Source organism: Phascolarctos cinereus, unplaced genomic scaffold (genome assembly GCF_003287225.1).
Source record: "Phascolarctos cinereus isolate Bilbo 61053 unplaced genomic scaffold, phaCin_HiC Scaffold_5;HRSCAF=322, whole genome shotgun sequence".
Taxonomy (NCBI): Eukaryota; Metazoa; Chordata; class Mammalia; order Diprotodontia; family Phascolarctidae; genus Phascolarctos; species Phascolarctos cinereus.
This window is the reverse complement of record NW_027555958.1, coordinates 209,573,596-209,599,234: the sequence shown is the minus strand read 5'-3', so window position 1 is coordinate 209,599,234 and position 25,639 is coordinate 209,573,596. Positions and strand designations below refer to the sequence as shown.

The following is a 25,639-nucleotide window of genomic DNA, read 5'->3' as shown; positions in this document are numbered from 1 at the left end:
GAGCTTAGTAAATTCTTGTTGAATTGAATTGAATCTCACCTACCTGTGGTCTGATTCTGATACTGTACTCATTGTCTTGTCAAGGATAATTCTTACCTTACTCTGAGGAATATATTGCTTTATTGGACTTTTAAATCATTACTTTTCACTAATGCTATCTGTCATTAATCAAGGGCTAATGAGGGCTTAGTCAGGTTTTTGGATATATTTTTATACTGAGAGGCAACAGGATGTGGTAGATAGAAAGTTGACCTTGGAATCAAGAAGAGCTGGGTTGAAACTTGCCTCTAAAACACACTGACTCTTTGTGTATGTAATATATATATATATATATATATATATATATATATATATATATAATATATATATATATATATAATATATATATATATATATATATATATATATATATATATATATATATATACACACACAGATACATGAATATATGCTTATCTACACATATTCATATGCATAATACATATATGTGTATATGCTACTTAACCTTTCAGGGCCTGGGAAACTTAAAAACATAGGTTCTTTACCTTTTTATATATCTTAGACCCCCTTGACAGTACAGTGAAGCCTATGAACTCCTCTTAGAAAAAAAAGATTAAATGAGTATAATAAAATATGTAAGATTATAAGAGAAACTATATTGAAATGTCATCATATACATCATATATGTATATGTATGTGTGCATATGTATATGTATGTGTACATACATACATACATACACGTAAAAGATCATGGACCCAAGTTGAGATTCTCTTCTGTCAGAATATCAGTTATAAAGAAGGTGCCAAACTGCATTTCAGGATGGGGTTTCTTGAGTGGGAGTTCCCTATGTTAATGAAAATATAATCCTGTTCCAAGTTAAAATATATACATGGATATATATAGGCAGATAAATAGATAGACGGATAAAGCCAATGAATGATATTATTGCATTAAGAATGCTCATTATAGCCTCACGTTTAAAAATAGAAACTACGAAGTAAAAAATTTTTTGAACCTCTGCCCTCTTGTCAGTATGGTAGTTAATTTAGTTCTTCACTTACAATATTTTAATCCCAAATTCTCAGGCTGGCAAATCTGAACTTTCTTCATCTCTGAATTCAAAAGAAATTATTCCTTTACAGTATATGAACTTAATTAACATCACAACTTAATACAGATTGTCCTCTATGGACCACTAAAATTTAACAGCTATCTACCGAGCCCTCAGCTTGTTTCCAAGGATACAATGACAAAACAGATTTTTTAAAAAATCCCTGTCCTCAAGGAACCTACACTTTTTTTTTTGTGTTTTGGGGAAAGAGTACAATATTTGCATAAATAAATAAATACAAAATGTTAGGGGTCACTACCAAAATGTAGGACTAGGGAAAAGTTCCTGTAGAATGTGGTACCCCTGAATTGAACCTGGGAAAGAAGCCAAGGATACTATGAAGTGGAAGTGAGGAGAGGATTGATTCTAAACATTGGAAGACAACTTGAATTGCGGCATAGAAGTGGAAGAGAGACCTGGAGATTGTAGTAACAACAACTAGGCTAGTTTGAGTACAATGCTAAATATGCAAGGAGGGGTAATATGATATAACTTACTATTAGGTTTTTGGTATATTTGTTTGTTTTTATCATTTATTTGTTTTGCTTTGATTTTTTTTTTCCTAGAGAAACTTGAGTACCTAGCAACAAGATTCACAGTACTAGCACCTTCTTCCAATTTCAAACTTCAGAAAGGAAAGTTTTGATATTTTATTTTGTTTTATTCTTGTCTACTATCCCAGAACAAAACAATTTGACAAATGAATGATCACCTTCTGAAATGTGTTCAAATTTCTCATTTTATGACCTCCATACCATTACTTTGAAATTCAGTTATTCCCTTTCTGGTTTACTGATTACTGAAGTCTCAAAGTGTCTTTAATGTTGTGCTAAATTTTATATCAAGATCAATTTTCACAACATTTTAGTTTTACTGCAAAATACATTTTTAAAGAGATGCATTAAAGTTTTGTGGTTTCATAACACATGAAGGTTCACAAGGTATTTCAGAAGGAAACAAGTCACGTTCTTCTATAAGTATTTATGCGACTGTGAGCTGAAAATACCCCATTATAGCAAATGTCAGAGACTGAGGACTTCTGGAGAAGTGACACTAGAGAATTTATCAACAGTAGGTAACTTTGTAGAATTTCAGTATTATTATACCTGCATCCTGCTGAAAAATGTTAGGAAGAAAAATCATTTATCATTTAGCCAAATGCTCACCCTGTGCAATACCTATGTCAGCTACCAGTCATTGCTTCTGTTTAAAAATAAGTTTATTATTTCTTTTTATCAGCATCTACATGCTTCTATTTTCAACTTAATAATATGTTGCATAATGTGTGTCTCTTTTAATTAAAAAGGAAACAGGTGGGGTGTTTGATATCAAAATAATCCATTTCAAATTATTAAATCTGAGACCCATCAATGTGGTTTCATCTTGGAATTTTTACCACCTTCCTTATTGTATATAACTTTTAATAGAAAGCTGTAAGGAACCAGGATAAAACTATCATGGGGAAATGCCATCCCTATTTAGTTGGTGCCAGTTGTTAAAATTCCAGAGGCCAGAGTGATAGAACTGGAAAGAATTTCAGACATTGTCCCAGTTAGCCTAAGGATTCCTGAATGGGAATCTCATCTGGTACATACCAAGAAGTGGCCATGGTCATTCAGTTCTGCTTGAAGGCCTACCTTGTTTGGGAGGATAGGTATCTCAAGGCAGCCCACTTCACTTTTTGATAACTCTGTTAGCTAGTTATAATAACATTTAACAGAAATCTGCCTCTGCATACCTTCCACTTTTGCTTGCAGTTCTATGCTCTGGGGCCAACAAATGAAGCCCTGTAAGAACTGAAAGAATGTGGTGAGGACACAAAACTGGGAGCATCCCGGGAAATACCCCTTCACACAATAGAGCAAGAGAATAGGATTCATGGAGGGAGCAATGTCATCTATGAGATCCTCCTTGTTGCACTCCAGAACAGGGACAGTGTTTGTGGATCATAGTTGAGGAGTACAGGAACAGATACTACATCAGTGAAACTCCCTGGATGGCAGACTTGTCAAGATGGTGATTCCGTCATTTTTTTCTTTTAAATCTCTTTCCTTCCCTCTCTCTCCCAAGAAAGTGTGCATATTTTCCCCATATTTTTTCTTTCACAAAAGTTTATTTGCCTTTCTGTTTATTTTGTCATACATACATATATGACAAATATAATTGTGTATGTATGTGAACATGGTTCCACATTTCGTTACTAATCTATGTGCATCCTTGCATCAATTAACTAGAGAGGGACCATCAGGGAGAACCTCAAATAAGAGAGAGATTGACAACTTTGGTATTTTACCAGAGCACTTATCTGGGTTGGGGCTTAGAGCTGTAGAAAGATGATGGTGATGATGATGATGATTATCAAGATAATTCTCCAGGCAATGAATAAGTCATCATTTTTTTTTCTGGTGGATGTGGAAGGAACAGTCTTTGACTACCTGAGCAAATATTTGATATGGTGTCCTCACTACTTTCCTCCTCATTGTTTCCCATGAGTATTTGTAAAAACAAAACAAAACAAAACAAAACAAAAAACAATACTGAGGGGCAGCTAGATGGTGCAGTGGATAGAGCACCGGCCCTGAAGTCAGGAGGACCAGAGTTCAAATAAGGATTCAGACCAAACACTTGGCACTTACTAGCTGTGTGACCCTGAGCAAGTCACTTAACCCCAATTGCCTAACCAAAAACAAACAAACAAACAAACACTAGTTCAGAGGGAAGGAGCATATGAAATGGATGGAGAAAAGATCAGACTTGAAGCAAATAGTCAAGAGAGTGGCTGAAGAAGAATAGCTTAACTCACACAAAGATGAGGGGGTGAATAAAAAGGAATCATGCTCACTTGTATCACATAGCAACATGCCATCATCTACTATTACTAAATATATGTTATCTCATTTGAACCTTACAACAGTCATGTCAAGTAGGTGTTATCATCATTCCCATTTTTTCACTAAGAAATTGAAGCCCGTAGAAAGTAAGCAACTTGCTACAGAACACATAGGTAATAAATATAAGAAGGAGGGTTGGAATCCAAATACTTAGACTTTATAGTCAGTGCACTTTTAACCTTATCAAGCCACTTTCCCATGAATTTCAATGAAATGAAGTGAACTGAAGGCTTAATTTTGTAGCTCAAAGCTATTATTCATCTCTCAGTTGGCTTTTCAAGATAATGAATGCAGACCACCTAAAGCCTTAACTTCAGTGGACTAGAAGCAGCATTATCATAGGAATAGCACATGAGGAAACATAAGGAGAATCAAAACAGACCTCCATTCAGGTGAGAAAGGCAGAATCATTAAAGTTCCTGGCATTTAGGGTCTTTCAATTAACACACGTACAAAAACAATGCCACCACACCACACAACCGATGACAGATTCTTGTCTCCTTTGAGATAATGGTCCAACAAAAGGTGGAAATTTGTGCTGAGATGCTAAGGTACATTCTGCAAGCGTAGGACTTACTTGAGGCCTCTGATGAAAGTATGGGGGAGAATACTATATGTGCAGTAACTAAAAATTGGTGAAAGTGATTTGTTACAGAAATGTATCAGGAGAGGCATTTTTTAAACTAGGCACTTCTTAGGGCTAGATGACTGTTGTAATATTTCTCAAAGCATCTTCAGAACTCAAAAATAAGTGTCTCAATGGCAGAAGTGTACATGTACACACATCTACACACAAATATATGTATAGAGGTAGATATAGATGTAAATGCAGATATAGATAGACATAAATGTAGATTAGATATGATAGATATGGACATGGATACAGATATATTGTTAGTGATGGAGAATCTTTATCAGAGAAGATGAAATGATCTTTTGAAACAGTGAAAATATATTTGGAGCAAAGCGTAATGAGTGGAGAAGAGGAACTGATGAAAAAAATTAGTAATATAGTGTTTGGGGATAAAAAAGCTATGACTGTAAATTAAGTTTACAGATTATCCTGTGTGGCTCTAAAAGTCATAAAGAAAGCTTCTAGAGGCATGCTTTCCCTGCCTTCTGGGGAAAGGTGGGGTCAGGCAAATTTATTAGTCGGGAATTATTCAGGCCTAAGGGAAAGAACATCCCAGAGGAAAATGGAAAGAGGAGTACACATTAAGAATCTATTATTTCCAGGCATTGCCTTACCAATATTTCATTTGATCCTTATAGCAACCCAGGGAGACAGGTAGTACTATTATCTTCACTTTACAATCATGGAAACTGAGGTAGACAGAAGTTAAGAGGCTTGTTCAGGGCCATATACCAGTAAATGTCTGAGGCTGGATTTGAACTCAGGTCTTCCTGATTACAGGCCCAGTGCTCTATCTGCTATGCCCCCCATATTCCTCCTGAGGAAAAGAATGATCCAAAGAAACCAAATGGGAAACTACAAAATTAAGCTATGTTTCAGGAAAAAAGCTGTACCAAGGGATTTGGTGGGAGACGAGAAGGAAGAATTCGAAGCAATAGTTTGAAGCCAGGGGCATTCAAGCAGAATATGCTTTGAAATAGCCTGGTTATTGCTGACAGGTAACATTTTTATTTACTCAATTTCTATACTTCAGAAAAGTAGTTTAAGGAAATAGGATGCTAGCTCCATTCTCTGCATGGCTCCTGGAATTTTTAAAAAGTATTATTTATTAATTTTAATTATTAATTTTTAAATTAATTTTTAATTTATGAATAAAACAGATTGCCATAACATAGGTCAATAAAAAGATAATTGTACATGACACTGTACAGTCTACTAAGCATAACTTGCTTTTCCTTTTAAATATACAACAGAACTTTCAAAATGTAGATGGTTCCGGAATTTTTTTAAAAAAGTATCATTACTTTATAGTCTCACCTACAGGGGTTAGAGAAACAGTTACAGTTGACCTTTATAAGGACTTTGGAATTTGCTCTTCAATGCATAATTTAACCCTTCTGAGCCTTTTGTGAGAAAGATATTAGTACTGGCATTATTGCCCCCATTTTATAGGTGAGAAAACGGAGATTCAGGGAAGTTCAGTGAATTGACTGTGCTCACATCATTAGTAAGTATCAGAGGCAAGATATGAATCCAGATCTTTCTGATTCACATTCTAATACTCCATCCATGAGGCCAAAATGAACACGGACATGAATTACCTTGGCCTTTTTGACATTCCACTTTAAATTCTACAGTGCATAAGTTTAACTGAGAATGCAGCTATACAATGATACTTCAACTTTTCAAAATTAAAACTAATGAAAGCAAAAGGGCTGATAAAACTGAGAATTTACCAATCATTTTTCAATAGCACAATGTAGCTTTTAAGTCTGTGATATGTCATTTATTTTCATTTGAAATATATAAATTATGTACATTCTCATCTTTGTATGAATAAAATAAAAATAATTCCTAAAGTATGTGTATACACACATATTCTATATATAATCTACATTTATACACACAAATTGTATACATATATGTACATGAAATGATAGTCTAGTCATCAAACATAGGAATATACACATGTACATATATGCACATATCCACATATGTATTTATTCACATAATATATTCAGTTATACATAAAGTATATATCAATGTAGGCATATACATGTATGTATATATTTATACATGCATATATACAATATGTTCACATTGCCATACATATATACATGCATATCTATATGTATAAATAGTGAGGAGTTAGACATAGTAGAGAATATGATAGATTTGAAGTCAGAGAATTTAAGTTTTAACCCTGGTTCTCATCTCCTTGCAGCTTGTTTCCCTCAAATTAAAAATGCTGGGGTTGGACTAGAATTATAGAATCATATATTTAGAGCTGAAAGGCACCCAAGAAACCATCTTATATAGTTCTCATTTTACAGATGAGGAAACTGAGACCTAGAGATGTTAAATGACTTGCCTAATGTCAAAAAAGTAGGCAAACAACAGAGACGGAATACCATTGCCTCTCAGGTATTTTCCCATTCTAAACTATTAAGTGCCTCATGCATAAATGTGGATTACTTTGCATAACACATCATCATCATCATCATAGTCATTATATAACATTTATATAGCACTTACTATAAGCCAGGTACTTTACAAATTATTTTTGATCCTCACAATAATCCTGGGAGGTAGGTGCTATTATTATCCCCATTTTATAGAGGGGAAAACTCAGGCAAATGGATGTTAAGTAACTTACCCAGGGTCATACAGCTAGTAAATGTATGTTTGAGGATGTATTTGAATTCATGTCTTCCTGACTCCAGGACTGTCATCCTATGATAATTTATTATAAATTACATTTCTGCAGTGCTTAATATTTTTCAAAGCACATACATACATTATTTCATTTGATCCTCACAACAAACCTGAGAAGAAGACATGCTTTTTTTTTTTATTGTTGCTCCAAAGATGAGGAAGCTGGGGGTAAGAGTGGTAATAAGTAATGTTCCAAAGATAAAACACCTCTCCCTATCCTGTGTAAAATCATTTAATTTGATAGAAGCATACATGGACACTATCTAGAAAGACAAGTGGATTAATTTTTTACTCTTCACTCAAATGTCCTATAAAATCAATCATCAAAGGGCTAAAAAATTGGAGTGAGGGAAGCCTGATGAAAAACCTAATTTGTCACCTAATTGCCCATTCCAAAAAGAACTGAGATTTTTAGCATTACATGTATGTGCATGGCATGGCCACACTTGGAAAATGAGCCCACATAGTATAGTCTTAGAGTTGGAATGGTGCTTAGAGATCATCTAGCCTAACCTCATGATTTTATAAATGAGGAAACTTACCTGGGTGGTTAAAATGATTCATCTCAGGTGCCATAAGCAGTTAGTTGATAGAATAGAAGTTTAAACCCAGGGCCTATCATTCCAAATTCAGTGTTCTTTCTACTACACCGTCTTGCTAGGTACAGTTGGCTTTGAAACAAAATTTGTTATTAAGAAAATATTCTGGCTACACAATAATAGTGAATTCTGACTTCTGTAGCTGAAAATCAGCAACCTTTTAAATATCATTTTTGCCTACCAACAACCTAGGTCCTTCTCTGGAGGTAGGCCCAAGGATTTGATGTTTGCTTAACGTGGCTTACATATATGCTCAAAACGCAAAGGTCAGGTAACCCCATTTCCCAAACTCTCTCTGCATATATATTTACACATGTATATAGATACATACATATGTAAATATCGATATATACATATAAACTATAATGTTTATGTCATATATGTATGTGTGTCGGATGCATTTTTTAAAAAAGAAACTTATCCTATTCCTTTAAGTCTCTTCCATTTATTCTCACTCTGTTGTGCCTTAAGAATATTTCCTAAGATTCTGGTCTTTAAACTCTTTTATTCCCTCTGTATACTCTCTCTGCTGCTTATCTCATCAGCAACCATAGGTACAGAGATGACCTCTACACAAATGACTCCTGGATTTCTCTATGTAATCCCAATCTCTCCCCTGATCTCCATGCCCCCAGCTACAACTGCTTGCTGGTTCTTTATCTGGATATTTATCAAGAATTTAAAATTCAACATGTCCACAATTAAGCTCATCATCTCTCTTTTTAACTTCTCAAGTTCCTTATTTTTCATCCTTCCCGTTTCACTGACAGTAACCTTTGACTCTTCCCTCTTCATCATTGTAGCCTTCTCTATCCATTAAGTTGACAAGTTCTGTTGAATTTTATCTCCACAATATCTCCCACATTTACCCCCTTTTCTTTACTTATACTACAAGCCTCAAAGGGTTACCCAGTCACTTTTCTCCTGGATTAATATAATTGCTTATCACACATTATTTCTGCCTCATATTTCTCTAACTTCAACCAAGCTTTCAAATGGGTTGGGTGCTAAATAGTGTCTCTCTCTGTATATGTCTCTGTCTCTCTTTTGAATGGACTTGTAGTTTCATTCCAATAGGAAACTCCCCTTGTGGAAATTCCTTCCACCAAATGCTCTGCAGTTTTTAGTTTTAAAGAGTTAGCCAGAGAACTGATAAGGTAACTGAACTGTGAGAGGATCACATTGCCAGTAGGTGTCAGAGGTGGGACAAGCCCTCTGTCTAAACCATGCTGCCTCTAAATTGACTAATCAATAAATATTTGCCACCCCAAAAAATGCTTTCTCATTTCTTAGAAGATAAAGTAAAACTTGCTAGCTTGCTATTTAAAACTCACTCTAATCTCTCTTTCCTGATTTGTTTCCCTCTACTGCCTTTCACATATTCTGTCTTCCAGCTACCATGGACTAATTGCTCTTTGTGTCACAGTGATGCCGTTCCATTTGCTGTTTTACAGATACGACACTCAATCTTTGGCCCTGGGCATTTTCACATTTTGTCCTCCATGCTTTGAATTCTTTCTTTCTTCATTCTCCACTTCCTGGCTAAACTGTCTTCCTTCAAGTCTCAGCTAAACTTTCACCTTCTACAGGAAGCCTGCTCCAATCTTTCTCAATTCTAGTGCCTTCCTTCTATTAATTATTTCTTATTAATCCCTGAATATAGCTTTTTTTTTTTTTGGTATGTATTGTTTCCTCCATTAGATTGTGAACTCCTCCAGGGTAGACTCTCTTTTGCCTTTCTTTGTATCCCCAGCACCTGGCATATACTAGGCATTTGGTAAATGCTTACTGATGAGACTCTGTGTGTGTGTGTGTGTGTGTGTGTGTGTGTATGTGTGTGTATGCGCTTTAAATCTTGTTTAGGCTTTTCCCACTTCCATGCATTTAACCAGATCTGGAGCTTTCTGGGGTTTTTTTTCTCCCTACATTTCCATTAATTGAGATCTTCTCAGGGTTCAGTTTATGTACAAATTACTTCATGAAGACTTCCCCAATTTATGTAACTGAAATGATCGTTTTCTCTTCAAATTTTCTTAGAGCACGTTGACCTATTTCTTTTCTCTTAACATAGTCTATCTTATATCATATTTATTTGGGTACATGTCTTGTAAGCCATCTATTAGAATATAAATTCTTTGAATGTGGTAACCTCAGGGCAGAATCCTTTGAAGAAGGTTTGGTGGATTTGTTCAATTATTCAATTGATAAGCATTTATTAAAACCATGTGGGGCAGCTAGAGGGCACAGTCAATAGAGCTCCAGCCTTGGAGTTAGGAGGACCTGAGTTCAAATACGACCTCAGACACTAGACACTTACTAGCTGTGTGACCCTGGGCAAGTCACTTAACCCTGATTGCCTCAAAAAGCAAAAATTAAAAAAACAAAACAAAAAACTATGTGCCAGCCACTGAGTTAAATTTTAGGCATCTAAATGGTTTTATATCATGCCTAAACTAGTTTTTACTCTATTATCTACATCTTAAAATATATTTTACTTGACACACACACAAAAAAAACTAAACTTACTTTTCTTTTTTTGAATTATAGATTTAATATGGGAAGTGACCTTAGGTCATACAGTCTAGCTGTCCCCAAAATCAGAGCTATGTACCCAGAACAGGCCATAGAATGAGTCCAGGGGCAGAGGGTATGGAGGAGTATGATCAACCAGTCAGAAGATATAAACATAGGCTGCCTACCATTCTTCCATCAAGAGTCCAATGACACCTTATACACAACATGATTATGCCATTCCTTTACTCATTACCACACATTATTCTCTTACTCTGGACCCTTCTATTTCACATGAATGATCTGTGCATTGGCCCCTCTGGATGGTTATCACCTAAGTAGGACCCAGACACTCTCAAAGCTACATAAGCAAAATCCCCCACTCCATTCTCATGAATCACCCTCCCTGGTCACCACATAAACTTTTGGCTGTTGCAAATATCCCTCTATCTGAGGCCTCTATATCATAGACTGTCCTATTCCTTCACACACTATAAACATTGAACTTTTTCTTTTGGCGAGATAAAGTGAATTATCCTTCATGAGCAAGTATAGATAAGTTTGATTTCTATTACAGATATCATTACATCATCTTTTCCTCTAAATTCACCTGTTGTTTCTTATTACTGTTGAGGTGACTGTTATCTTTCCAGTTCTTCCAATCTGCAATATCATTGTTAATTTAGACTTCTCACTCTCTCACACACTAACATGTAAAACTGATTACTAAATTTTGTCATTTTTATCTCCAAGACATCTCTCACATTTGGCCCCTTTTAGGGGCAGCTAGGTGGCACGGTGGTACAGAGTACCACCCCAGGAGTCAGAAGTTCAAATCTGGCCTTAGACACTCGACAGTCAATAGCTGTATGACCCTGAGCTAGTCTGTTAACCCAGATTGCCTTGCAACCCCCACCCCCCAAGAAAACCCCCCTAAATTAAACAAACAGAAAAAAAAAACATTTTGCCGCTTTCCTCTTCTTACATAGCCACTTCCAAGGGTTAGTCCGTCAGAAACTCTTGACTAGGCCAACAATTCTCAAAATGTGGTTCAGGGAATGCTTGGGGTCTTTAAAATCTTTTTGGGGGTCCCATGAAGTCAAAACTCTTTCCATCATAATATGAAAACATTTTAATTTCTAAGTGTACAAATATAGATAGCTATAACTCACTTAAACAAAATCTCTTTACACTGTTCTCATTAAGTTTTAAGAGTATAAAATGGTCCTGAGATCAAAACATTTTGAGAAATGTGGCAAAGAATATTACAAAAGTGTCCTGTTTGGTCTCTTTGCTTCACATTTTCGCCATCTCCAATCTGTTTTCCACACAGCATCCAAAGTGATTTTCCTAAGGCAGAGTTCCAACCATGCCACTCCTCCATTTGATAAACTTTGGGGGCTCACCATTAACTCAAGGATCAGATATAATTTAATCTTTTTAAAATTTCTGTATTTTATAAGTTTCAAACTGTCTTTAATTATGAGTATAGTAGTACATTATGTAACTTATAAATAAGTAAATAGGCAACTATTGAAGATCTGTGCACATTTTTTTTTTGGTTTGTTTACTGCTAAAGGTCCATGATCAAAAAAGTTTGAGTACCCCTGCCCAGATAACGTCTAAAATCCCCTTTATCACTGGCCACGTGATCTTTTGAACAGAAAGTTCTATGGTTGATTTTTGTTAACTGTATGTCATACCAAAGGAAAAAAGAAAATAAACAAGTAGCAGGCATATTATTCACCACCCCCTTCATAGAGGTGGTACAGGTGGGTAGAAAGTTGGATAGATTGTAAACACAGTAGAAATGGCAGCATGAGAACTGGAAATGCTAGAGTGGCAGTGTTTGCAGCTAAAACTGTGGCAGACTGAGGTTAGGATATGATGCCACCCTCTGACTCAAACATCTGCTTTAGGAGCTGGGAAATGTGAATGTATTTACCACAGGGACTAACTTAGAATTCACTTTAGTTTATCTAATTGGCAGAAATTTCTTTCCCTATGTGTTTGAACTATGTGACTACCAGTGCAAAAGTGAAACAAGCCCTGGTTTTTGACTGGTTATTTTTCTACAAAGGAGATATTATCCAAATGTTTCATTTAACCCAGAAACTCTTGAAAATGCAGATATACACAACACAGAGAAAGAAGTGAATTTGATATAAAGCTGAGATTTCAACCATATAGGGAACTCTGGGAAGAAACTCCCATCAACGTATTAGCAGCTATACTGGAAATTATTGTTTAGAGCATCAGTTCTCAAAGTGTGGTCTGGGGAGCTCTAAAGATCTTTGAGACCCTTTCAGGGAGTCCAGAAGTTCAGAACTATTTTCATAATAATACTAAGATGCTTTAATTTATATCCTGGTAAATACTGATAGAGGTAATCCACACAAACAAAAGCTCTATGTGGAGTGTCCTTAAAAGTTTTTAAGAGCATAAAAGCTTGAAAACCATTTCTCAGAGAGTTAACTAGGCATACTGAGAGTTTAAATGACTTGGCCAAAATCATTTTTGGAATATATGTCAGAAACAGGTCTTTAACACTGTTCTTCCTGATTCTGAAGGCCATTCTCTGTTCCACTAGACCAGACAAATTTGACTCTTTGACACTGAATAACATGAGTGAAAAGCACTATCTTTTTTTCCCTATATGACTCACTTTTTCCTTCCCCCACCACCTACTCAAAAAAGAAGAAAAAAAAGTTTCAAAAGGTACATTTACACAGTTCTAGACCAGGATATAATAGATGAAAAGATAAAAATGGATTGATCTTTAGACTGGCCCATACACCTTCAGATTATGCATCCAAATGCATTCATATTTTAGCTAGCCATGTTGATTTAAATGATAGCACAAAATATAATTTATTGTCATGTATTTATGAATTATGTTAAAGAAACAAGCTCTGCTAAAGAATGAAGAGATTTATACATGGAATGAATCTTCAGGAGCTGTCAAGTGCCGTTTGCTATATTAGTTGGTTTCTGAGGAGGGTTAGGTGAACTGCTTCATCTGTTTCAAAACAGTTGGGAGACTTGCTCTAATGAAAGTCTTTCCTCAATTTTTAAATAAATGTAGTAAATGATTCATACATGTTATAAGTTGCTAGGAGGAATAATTGCAATTTGACTCTTAAAGTGCTCTTACATCTTGATCAAGAATTTTTGTAGTTTTTCTATTGAAAGATACAGGCTCAAAATCCTGTTCAGTTACTGAGCATAAATACTTGGATCACTTAACTTTTCTCAGTCTCACTTTTCTTATCTATAAAATGGAAATAATGGCATTTATCTTTTAATGAAAAATAAGGCAACAAATACAAAGTGCTTTGCAAACATTAAAGCATTACATAAACATGAATAATTATTAGTGCCTACCTCTGTGACCTTGGACAAGATACTTGTCCTCCCTAGGCCTAATTTTCTCATCTGTAAAAAGGGAGGTTCTGAACCAAATTATTTATAAGATTTCTAACTCTATATTACATGATCAAATCTTTCCTTTCTCTAAGCCTCCGTTTTCTTATCTATAAAATGAGGAGGTTGGAATAAAATTCAATCACCCAGAATTCCCTAAACTTGTTAACATAAAGTACTCCTTCAGTGATAAGAGCTACTGGGCAAACTAGAAAAAAAAATGGTCAAAAAAAGAAAGAGAAAGAAAAGAAAAAATTAAATCAGTAATTTACATGACATATGCCAATAAGCTCAAAATGTATACAACACCTGAATATTAATGTTCATACCATTAAAAAATATGGCTATGGGGAGGATTTATGATCAAACCAAGGGTAATCAAAATCAAAATAAAACAAATATTTTTTATTACAAGAAATTTAAAAGCTTTCAGATTTTTTTTAAAAAAGAAACTAATTATTGCAGCTGAGAAGGGAGAAATGAATCAAATATATTTAGTAAGGATCTATCAAAGATATATAGAAAATTAATATAAAATTTAAGATGCTTTAATACCAGAAGCCTAATTCTCCAACGAGTACATGATCTAAAGAAATAAACAGTTCTTAAAGAATTGAAAAATATTAGCTACATCATGAAATATTGTACAAAATTAACAAAAAAGAAGAGAAACAGAAAATAAAATAACTTTAAGGTTTCACTTCCCACATAGAAAATTGGTAAAGATGATAAAAGGTAAGAGTGATTAACATTGGAAGTGCAATAGAAAGACTGTCACTGTTACACTATTAATGGACCTGTAAATTAGTTCAATCATTTGGCAAGGCAATTTGAAATTTTGCAAAAAACTACTAAAATTTCCATCTTTTTTTCACCCTGAGATATCATTAAAGACATACCTCAAAGAGGCCAAAGGGTCTCATATATACCAAATATTCATAGAAGCACTCTTCTGAGGTACCAAAGAATTTGAAAAAAAAGTAGATGCTAATTATATGGGGTACAGAGAAACAACTTGTAGTATATGAAATAGAATATTAATGTATAGGAAATGATGAATATGAAAAAATTGAAGAAGTATAGAAATATAGGAAAACAAAAACTGATGTTGTAGGGAGTTAGTAAAAGCAGAAAAAATAATATTCAAACACTACAGTATTTTAAATAGATTTTTAAAAAGATAAAACTAGAATCTTTGCAATTATAAGTTTAGGCTAAAATAAGAGTTGAGAAAATATACCTCTTTCCCCTTTTTGCTAGAGGTAAGAGGAATGGGTGCTTCTGGAAACATTGCAAATACTGTCAAACAAGGTTGGTTTATTGGTCACATTTACTGAAGCATTTTTAAAAAAAATTTTGTCATAAGATATGGCTTACTGGGAAAAGGAGGCTGAGGGATACATAGAAATAAACGCACACACACATACATTCACATATATACACACATACATATATACATAGACACACGCGAATGCATAAATGTGTGTGTACACACACACACACACACATTCAGAAATGAAAGTAACATAAAAATAGAAGGAAGCAAATTATTTATTGAGAGGGTTGGACTAGATAACTGTTAAGGTTCTTTTGATGTAAGATTGTATAATCCTTTTCTGGATAGGAAGTTGTTAAAGTATGGCTAGGGGACGTTAATTGCCTCCAAAATCCATTTTTACTAAAGCAAAAGTCTTTGATAAGCTAAAGATGTACCCCATCCCTTCATCCCACAAAAAAGACTCATAGTATTCAAAAAATATAAAAGGAGGATAAAACAAGTTGAGCAATATTTCATCAAATGAGTAAAGTGTCAGGCTTAATTATGGCTAGAGAAGGACAGATTTTCTTTCACTGGGAAGGTCTGAAATTTCGAATAAAAGTCACAAGGAAAAATAATTTGACATGAAGCAATTGCTTTACATAAAATATTTTAGCAGCATGTTTACTATAAGAAAATGAAATCAAAGTGTGCTTTATTAGTAATCTTTGTATTAATTCTTTGAGTCAGAGACAAGAAAGTGATATTGCCACCATGTTGAAATAATGGCAATGGGGCATCATCAGTATAATTAAAGAGGTTATTGAATAAGATTGGTATAGTGGCCAGATTTACACCCAGTTTTGAGTTTTATGTCAAAGTGGTAAACCCCTTTGTACTTGTGAAATATTAAGCTCTGAGAGAGATTATATCTGATGAAGAGAAATTTCTTCAACAGTGTCTTCAAATTAAGAAGCAACAACAAAGTAGAATGAAACACACATTTTTCAAGGAGAAGGGAACATTTATACCACATGACTATGTGCCAGACATTGTGCTAAACATTTTACCTTTATTATTTCATTTGATCTTTACAACAACTCTATAAGGTAGCTGCTGTCATTATCCTCATTTTGCAGTTTGGTAAATTGAGGTAAATAGATGTTAAATGACTTGTCCAAAGACCCACATCTAGTAAGTCTCTGAGGCTGTATTTGAACTCAGGTCTTCCTGACTCTAGACCAAGCACTCTATCCACTGTACCACCTTATTGTCTCAAAAGATGACAAGCTCTGCTATTTTGGAGAAATGATCCTTAGTGAAAGTGACTAGTTCTTTGATTTCATTGGTATGCAGACTTCTAGGGTAATGAAATTCCCTCCACCAATACATTTCATCACTATCTCTGCAGCTTATAATTTTTCTTTTTTTGGTGAGTCAATCAGAGCTAAGTGACTTGTTGAGGGCCACACAGCTAATGTGCCAAGTGCCTGCGGCTGGATTTGAACTCAGGTCTCCTTGACTCCAAGGCCAGAGTTCTATCCACTGTGCTACCTAGGTGTCCCTGCAGCTTATAGTTTTAGCAAGTTGCAAAGAACATTGAGAATTTAAGTGACTTAAGGTCATGTGACCTACTTGCCATATGTCAGAAGCAACACAATAACCTAGGTCTTCCTGGATCTGAGGGCAGCTTTGTTTTCTTTATGTCACTATACTTCTCAATAATCCTTAAAATAACTGAAAAAGACTTAAATTTATGGACCCACATTAATCAGCTATCATCATCATCTAGCTCACAATGATGTTAACATGAAGATATTGGGTAATATGGATATAATTTTAACGGCAATATAAATTTCTGTGAAAATATAGGTATACAAGAAGGGGAAATAAGTTTGTAAGACTCCCAAAGGAAATATTCATTCATAGGCAACAGATAGGTAATTCAGAAATCCTAATTAAAACTCCATCCTCTCGGTGATAGCTAAGTGGCTATTTCACAAAAAGCCACAGAGTATGGCACCCCACAAAATGTGTTATAGATTAGGACCATAATCTTTCCTTCCACAAAAACATCAGAAGAATTGATTCCAATTATCATTTAATGTGTATTTCCTTCTCCTGTCTAAAAATCATACTGTACACATGAAATTGAAAGTTGGCATGCCTGTATTCATTTATGGGACTTTTGAGGGCTATTGATTTCCCAGTGAATTGCAGAGTTCTCTTAGTCTTCCTGGAAGGAGCCTGAATGAGATGATAGGATGGGCTGGAATGCCAACAGACTTAGCTAAGACTAATGAAAAGAAAAGCTCCTTAAAGATTTGTCAGAATGAATTTTATAAATTAGGTTAGCATGGTTGATTGTACTAGTCCAAAGTTTCTTGGATAGGGTTGAAATGAATTTTAATCTCTTCCTTTGAATATTGTTGTATAAGATAATATTTTATTGATATCTTTGCATTACCTGAAGGAAAATACAAAAAAATGCACAAGTGTATTTAGAAAAGTCAGAAGTTCAGCTTCTTCTATTATTATGTTTTTTTAGATGATTTATTTCTTTTGCTTTGCGATATACTGATACGTAAGTCAAAGGAAATTGCCAATGAATAAATATATTTTCTCCAAAAACATGTTGTAGGGAACAAAATCCAATTGCAAACCTTTACATTAAAGCATATTTGCTTATAATAGTACATTTAATCCTCCCATTCAATCATAAAGTTAATTTAAAAGATGATATATTCACAGGTACATTGTACGCTCACTAAATGTACCAATATACCTATGCCATTCATTATCTGTTCCCCAAACCTGACCTTATTCCAGCTAGATGAACTTACTTCATTCTATGGTACCAGATAGTTTCCTGGTCCTGAAATCTTTGAGTTAACTTCAACTCCTCCCTATTCATCTTACTAATTTTAAAAATTATTCTTAATCACATCTCTAATATCAATCCTTTCTTGACCATTTCTACTGTACTTACAATAGTTCAGACACTCATCCCTTAAAAATTTGGTCTTTTCTGACAGTCTCCCATCTGATCTCCTTGCTCTTGTCTTTCCCTTTCATTTGTGCTATATAGTGCTGACAATGCATAATCTTCCTAAAACAGTCTTTGCCACTCATAACCTGCTTTACTCAATGAGTTTCAATGTAATGTAATGTAATAGGATGAAAGAAAATTTCCTTAACATAGAATTCAAAACCTTTCACAATCCAGTCCCTTTCTACCTCTTTAAAAACAGAATCATGGAACGTAAGAGCAATAAAAGATTTCAGATATCTGAGATTGTAGTTCATTGTATAGTTCATGCAACTGACTTAAAATTCTCTGTAAAGTGGAAAGTAGACATCCCTTCCCAGTGAGGAAAAACACAGTCTGCTAATTGTATTTTTGGATAACTCTATTTGTCACAAAGTTTTTTGCTTTCATCAAGCCTAAAGTTGCTTCTCTATAATACCCACTCATTACTGAACTAGCAATCTTTTAGAGCTTAAATAAAGGCAGATCTAATAACTACCTTTCCCCATGATAACCCTTCAAATATTTGATAATCTCTCTCAGTCTACCCTGTTTTCCCTTTTCTAGCTATACACATGCACTTTCTTCAATCAATCTTCATGGGATCTAATGGTAAGATCCATTATGATGGTTTACTCTCCTTTGAATTTTTTAATTTCCTAAAATATGGTATCTACAATGGAACACAATATTCTAGACAAAAAAATCTGATCAAAACAGAATATAGGAAGATTATTATCTGCTTAGTTTCTCTGTACAGCTTAAAATTATATTCCTTCTGTCCCAAAAAGATCATAAAAAAAATGGAAAAGGACCCACATGTACAAAAAATATTCATAGCAGCTCTTTTTGTGGTGTAAAAGAATTGGAAATTGAGGAGATGTACATTAATTGGGGAATGATTGAATAAGTTGTAGAATGTAATGGAATACTATTGTGTTATAATAAATAATGAGCAGGCATATTTCAGAAAAACCTGGAAAGACTTATGTGAACTAATGCTGAGCGAAGTGAGTAGAACCAGGTGAACACTGTACACAGTAACAGCTACATTGTGCGATGACTAACTTTGATAGACTTAGCTCTTCTCAGCAATATAATGTTCTATGACAATTTCAAAAGACTCAGGATAGAAAATTCTATCCCCATGTAGAGTAAGAACTATGGAATCTGAATGCAGGTTTAAACATACTATTCTCTCTCTCTCTCTCTTCCTCCCCATCTCCTTTTTCACATTTCCTGCCCTTTGTTCTGATTCTTCTTTGATAACATGACTAAGGTGGAAATATGTTTAACATTATTATACATACATAGCCTATATCAGAGTGATTGACATTTGGGGGCAAGGAGAGGGGTGGGGGAGGAGCAAGAGAGAGAAAAGGTTTCAAACTCAATATTTTACAAAAGTTAATGTTGAAAATTTTTAAAAAAGAACAAAATCTACTTGTATGTACAGAAAAAAAGACTAAATTAATTACCCTCAAAAAATTCCTCCTTTTTTGGTTGCTATAGGACACTGTTGACTCAGATTGGTTTTTAACAATCCACTAAATACCCAAATGTTTATTAGGTTAACTGTTGTCTAGCCATCCCTATATCATTTTTTACTTGTGAAATTAATTTTTAACCTAAGCAAGAGTTTATATTTATCTCTATTAAATTTCATCTTATTAACTTTTATTATCTTATTCACAGAGTATTACAGAAACTCAAAGTTAGAAAGAACCTCAGAAATACCAAGATATTTTTAGATCTTGATTCTATGGTCTAATGTGTTAAATTTCTCTACTAGCTTTATGACATCTGCAAATTTGATAAATATGCCATATATACCACTGTTCAAGTCAATGAAATGAGGTTATCCTGAGATGACCTGTCCTTAAACTTACCTCAAGCTTCAAATATTCCTTTATCCAAACTCTCTACCCCAATCAAAATGTAATTATCATTGTTTCCCTAGTGTACCATGCACAATAATGTGGCCTGTGTTTTTAGCTTATAATTTGTCCTACCATGAATCATCTCTAAGGCTTGGCTTTAACTAAACTCTCAATTTATTTATATGATCAACTTTCTCTAGGCTACATTCCAGCCATAACAGACTTCTAGTAATTCTGGACATTGTCCTGCTTCAAAGTGCTTTGTACATTTGTATATGTCATCATTCATCTCTAGAATGTCTTCTTTCCACATTCTCTTCCCTCCAGGCTCCTGATCCAGCACATTTGAATCTACTTAAAAAAATCATTCTATTTCACAGCATACCTTGGGAATTCACTCCTCCTTCATGAGGACCCCTATGATCTCCCCACCACAAAAATATCCTCCCTCCCCCAAACTCTCATGTCTTACTGGTTTCTCATACGTACCTTTCTCATTTTAACCTGTATAATATTTGTGTCCTAAATTGAAATCTCTTTGACATAGCAGTTATATACTATGTAATTATTCACCTTTAAATTACCTGGGACTTAGCATATTGCCATATGCTGAATAGGTGTTTTAAAATGTTTTTTAAGTGTAATTGATTCAAACTAAATTTCACACTGCTTGAGACTCAGCTAAACACTAAACTCACTTTTCAAAGAGCCCCATTTACAGTAAAATACTTTCTTGCCAGACAAGCAATGAATTTGATTATCTATACACCTGCTATGAGGTCAGAACCTTAATTCTGAGGCCCAGAAGAGGAGAATGACAAATCTAAGATGAGGGTTGGTTGGTGGTATGAATTAAAATTAAAGGACCTTTCCTAAAGACTTCATTGTAAAATAAAGGACACCTGTGAGATTTTGTGGTCAACTCAGTATATTGATATTATTTTGTGATTGAGATACTTAAACTTTTGTTTTTCTTACTTCATGCAGAGAGATCAATAATCTAAGAATTGGCCTAGTAGTAAGAATTCTTGGCATTTTATTCTGAATTGCTATGTTTTACCTCAATAATTTTTTCCAATTGCTAAGCATCTAGGAATATCTGATCAGACCTTTCTCCCCCTCTGATTTTTTTTTTAGGCAATTGTGGTTAAGTGACTTGCCCAGGGTCAAACAGCTAGTAAGTGTCAAGTGTTTGGTCTGAGGCCAGATTTGAACGCAGGTCCTCCTGACTTCAGGGCCAGTGCTCTATCCACTGTTCCACCTAGCTGCCCCCCCCAATTTTTTTTTTTTATGGAGGAGGCAAGTATACTTTATTAATGTCTGCACTCTCTGGTCCCCCTTTAGCACAAATGATGGTTACTGTTTTCAATTATTAATGATCCTCTAACAACAACTGATATGCTACTATACCTATGACAGTGAAGATTCTGTAGGGGTTATTAAAATATGAGAAGATATCCATTATTTTAATGATTCTTTCAATAAAGCATATCATGGGGGCAGCTATGTGGCACAGTGAATAGAGCACTGGCCCTGGATTCAGGAGGACCTGAGTTCAAATCCAGCCTCACACATAGAACACTTACTAGCTGTATGACCCTGGGCAAGGCACTTAACCCAATTGCCCAGCCAAAACAAAACAAAAAAATAAAATAAAGCATATCAGGACAGAAGCTATTAGAAACAAGGTAAATGTTTATTATAAATACAACTTATAAATATCACACCTAGAGACAAAGCAACAGTAAAAGGGGTAAACAAAGAGAAACCTTTTTATTACAATTTTCTGTTTATATTTTGATTATAAAGTTAATTTCTTATTTTATTATATATGTTTGAATTTATAAATATATGCATGCATCTATATACATATATATGCATATATATGTATATAAATGTATGTATATATACACACACACACTCACACATGCACATGTGTTTCACATAGCTTTCATTTTATTTTGTAGGGAACCAGGATCAATAAAACAATTTCATGCACTGATACTTGGTGTTGAAGAATACAAGCTAACTTTTATTAATAAACTTTTTATTCTTTCTAAATAAAATGTAAAGAGCATCTGATTTTTAAAGATACTACAGCTACTAACGTTAGTTAATGTTTTATTTTTACATATTAAACCAGGGGTCAACAAACTCCAGCTTGAGGGTCAAATCTGGTCCACTGTCTGTTTTTGTATAACCTACAAGATAAGTCATTCCATTTTTTAAGCCATACGAACACAAGACATGGAACAGATTTGGTCTGTGGGTGGTAGTTTGCCAACTCCTATGTAGATGAATATTGTGCTTTAATCTAAATAAATATAAATATAGTTGAAAGAATTCAGGAATTAGAGTTTGATTATATGAGTTTTAATTCTACCTCTGATACTCACTAAGAAGGTGATCCTGAACAAGGGCGTTAACCAATCTGTGTATCTTTTTTTTTTAAATTTGTGAAATATAGCTACTATTTACCTCAAGGAACTATTATGAGGAAAGTGTTTTGTAAATATTAAACTGAGGTATTATAATAAATATTTATAATAAATATACTGTAAGCATTCATACACAGTGGGTAGTACAGATTATGTGATATCGGTAATATAGTGAGTGCGATGTTGTAAATAGAGTTCTGGATTTGGTATCAGGAACTTGGTTCAGGCAAGTCAACGAAGGGGAAAAGAATAAATATTTGTGTAGTACCTACTGTATACCAGGAACTGTGCAAAGCACTTTTTACAAATATCTTATTTGATACTAACAATAACCCTGCATGATAGGTGCTGTTAATATCATTTTATAGTTGAAGACACTGAGGCTAACATGGATTAAGTGACTTGCCCAAGATTGGTTAATGCCCTTGTTCAGGATCACCTTCTTAGTGAGTATCAGAGGTAGAATTAAAACTCATATAATCAAACTCTAATTCCTGAATTCTCTCAACTACATGATATGAACTCAGTCTTTCCTGATTTTGTGCCCAGTGCATCTACTGAACTACCAGCTGCCTCTCTGAGACTGCTATGTAAAATGAGTATGATAATAATTTATCCCTTACCCCATGTAGTTGTTGGGAGAACAAAGTTAATGCTGTAGGAAAAGTGCTTTGAAAACTTTAAAGCACTATATAAATGTCAGTTATTTTATGTATAGAATGTGTACATGGTGTTAGGTGAGATAAAAAAAGTACAGAGGTTAAAAAAAGTAGCAAAAAATTTTATCTGTATCATTTTTATTCAGGACACCTGCATGGACAAAGTAAACTTTGTAATGTTTTGAAGGAGGATCAGTGAATGAAAAAGTTCTATTCTTTTTTTTTTTAAAGCTATTAGAGGAAGTTCTCAGAGAAAACTATTCTTTGTCTTGGAGAATGGTTAGATACTTTACCCAGTTGAAATGAAAACTCTATGGGAGAATTGGCAGAAAATAAAGGCTATTATACAGTATTGAAACTTTATGAGAGATGTCTGGAAGACCACTGTTATCTAAGAAATGTTCTCAAAGTATGGACTCATGACAGCTTTTGTGTTTCTTTCAAAAGCTCTCACACAGCATCTAATGAAAACATCTTCTTCAAATGATTTAGAGTTAATGGAATGTGGGTCTCCTATCATTTGGATCTTTGGGAAATTTTTACTTTCTGGAAAGCAATAGAGAGTCAAGAATTTTCTCATTGTAAAAAATCACCTGTCGCTTTATTTACATATAAACTAAACTTTCACCGAAAAGAATGTTAAGCTTCTTCTGATCTATGAATAAATAGGGGCAAAACTATTAAGGGCATTTAAATAGAGAATCAGCCATGTAAATGGACATATTGATATGTTTCTATCACATTTCTACCACATACTAGAGTCTTGTTTCTTATACATTTCTGAGAGAAACAGAGATATAGTGACAGAGCAAGGGGAGAGATACAAAAAATAAAGAGGGGAGAGGAAAAGGAGAGAGAGAATGAAAAAAAGAAAGATAGAAAGAGATAGAGACAGAGAGAGAGAGAAGAGAACAGAATGCTTTGAATTTATGCCTTGCATCATTGTTTCCACTTTGAAACATTAGGTTCTCGTGGAAGCTATGTAATGAGAATCTTGGTATCCCATCCAGTCCTTAATATTAAGCTAATTATACCTTAAATAGGTAAAAAAGCACATGGATACTCACAAAAATAAAGCTCATTTAAAAATGTTTAATCATTTAAATCACAACCTTTTGGACTCCATTGTATCAAATATACTTCTATAAACTTTGAGCAATGCAAATCAGGTTCAACTATAGGCATTAACAGATCTATTCTTAACTCTAATGTCTTTGAAGCCAAAGTTATTTCATGATTGTTCAAGCAATTTAGCTGATAAGAATGGTTAATGCCTTAACTGTACTTACATATTCTTCATAGGCCTCATGGGCTGGGGGAGGGGGTGGCCGGTATCCTGGAACAGCTGGAGCTCCCCTTGCTCTAGGAGTTGGAACCCCTCTTGCTACTGGGGGTACTGGAAGAGCACCACGTGTCACAGTTGTCCCCCTGGGCGCTGGAACACCTCGTCCAGGTGGTGGGGGAGGAGGAATTGCACCCCCACGGCCCCTAGAGAACAAAATTCATATACCAATGATACTTAAAAGAAGAATGAGCAAAGATGATACAAGATTGAAGGCTATCAAATATCATGTATAGGATCATAAAAGAATAGGTCTAGAGCTAGAAGATTCTTGCCAATCTAGCCCATGCAGATCATTTTGCAAATGAAACCAAGAGCATTACAGATGAAGTGACTTGCTTGAAGTCATAAAATAGTAAATAGCAAAGTTAAGATTTAAAACTCAGGCACTGTACCTCCTAGTTCAGTATTTTTTCTTTTCTTTTTATTTTCTTCTCCTCCTCCCCCTCCTTCCTCTCCTCCTTTCTGTCTTCCTCTTCCTCTCTTCCTTCTCCTCCTCCTCTTCTTCTTCTGAATGAATCTGCTCTATCTTACCCAGGCTGGAAGTACAGAGCCACTCATGATCCCAATCTTACTGTAGATCAACATGGGAAATTTAATATGTTCCTTTTGTAATGTGGCCCAGATTAAGCCTTCCACCTACCCACCTACTCACTCACCCCCTTAGGCAGCCTGATGACCCAGTATTTTCAGGGGCTTCTCATATTAATGTTGAATTTAGTGCAGAAACTCAATTGACTTGACGTGCTGCAGCTCAGACTTCTGAACTTAAGTAATCCACCAGGCTCAGCCTCCCCAGTAGCAAGAATTACAGTCCTATATCATGACACCAACTCTTTCTAATGCACCTACCCACATCCATGACACGGCTCTTTCTAATGCACTTACCACACATGGGATTCCATTTATGTAACACGGAAAATCAAGGTAAAGAATTATAACACCATGTCAATCCAAAACTAATATCTACATCTGATAGGACTGGGTATATACTGATGGGAGCCTTGAATTTGTAGTCAGTGGTACTGGATTGGAATTCAAACTCTGTCACTTATTAGTTGTGTAAATTTGGAAATTATGTAACCTCTATGAGCTTTAGTATCTTCAAGTATAAACTAGGGATGACAATATTTGCACTATGTACTTCAA

The 25,639-nt window shown here is 34.7% G+C and overlaps 1 protein-coding gene across 1 annotated transcript in view; it reads right to left on the bottom strand.

Annotated features, from left to right (window-relative positions):
- Window positions 1-25,639, bottom strand: part of KHDRBS2 (KH RNA binding domain containing, signal transduction associated 2) — a 796,104-nt gene that overhangs the window by 202,323 nt on the left and 568,142 nt on the right. Inside the window, exon 6 of the mRNA XM_078155302.1 lies at window positions 24,438-24,636. Coding sequence (XP_078011428.1) covers window positions 24,438-24,636 — 199 coding nt within the window. The remainder of the gene's footprint in view (window positions 1-24,437; window positions 24,637-25,639) is intronic.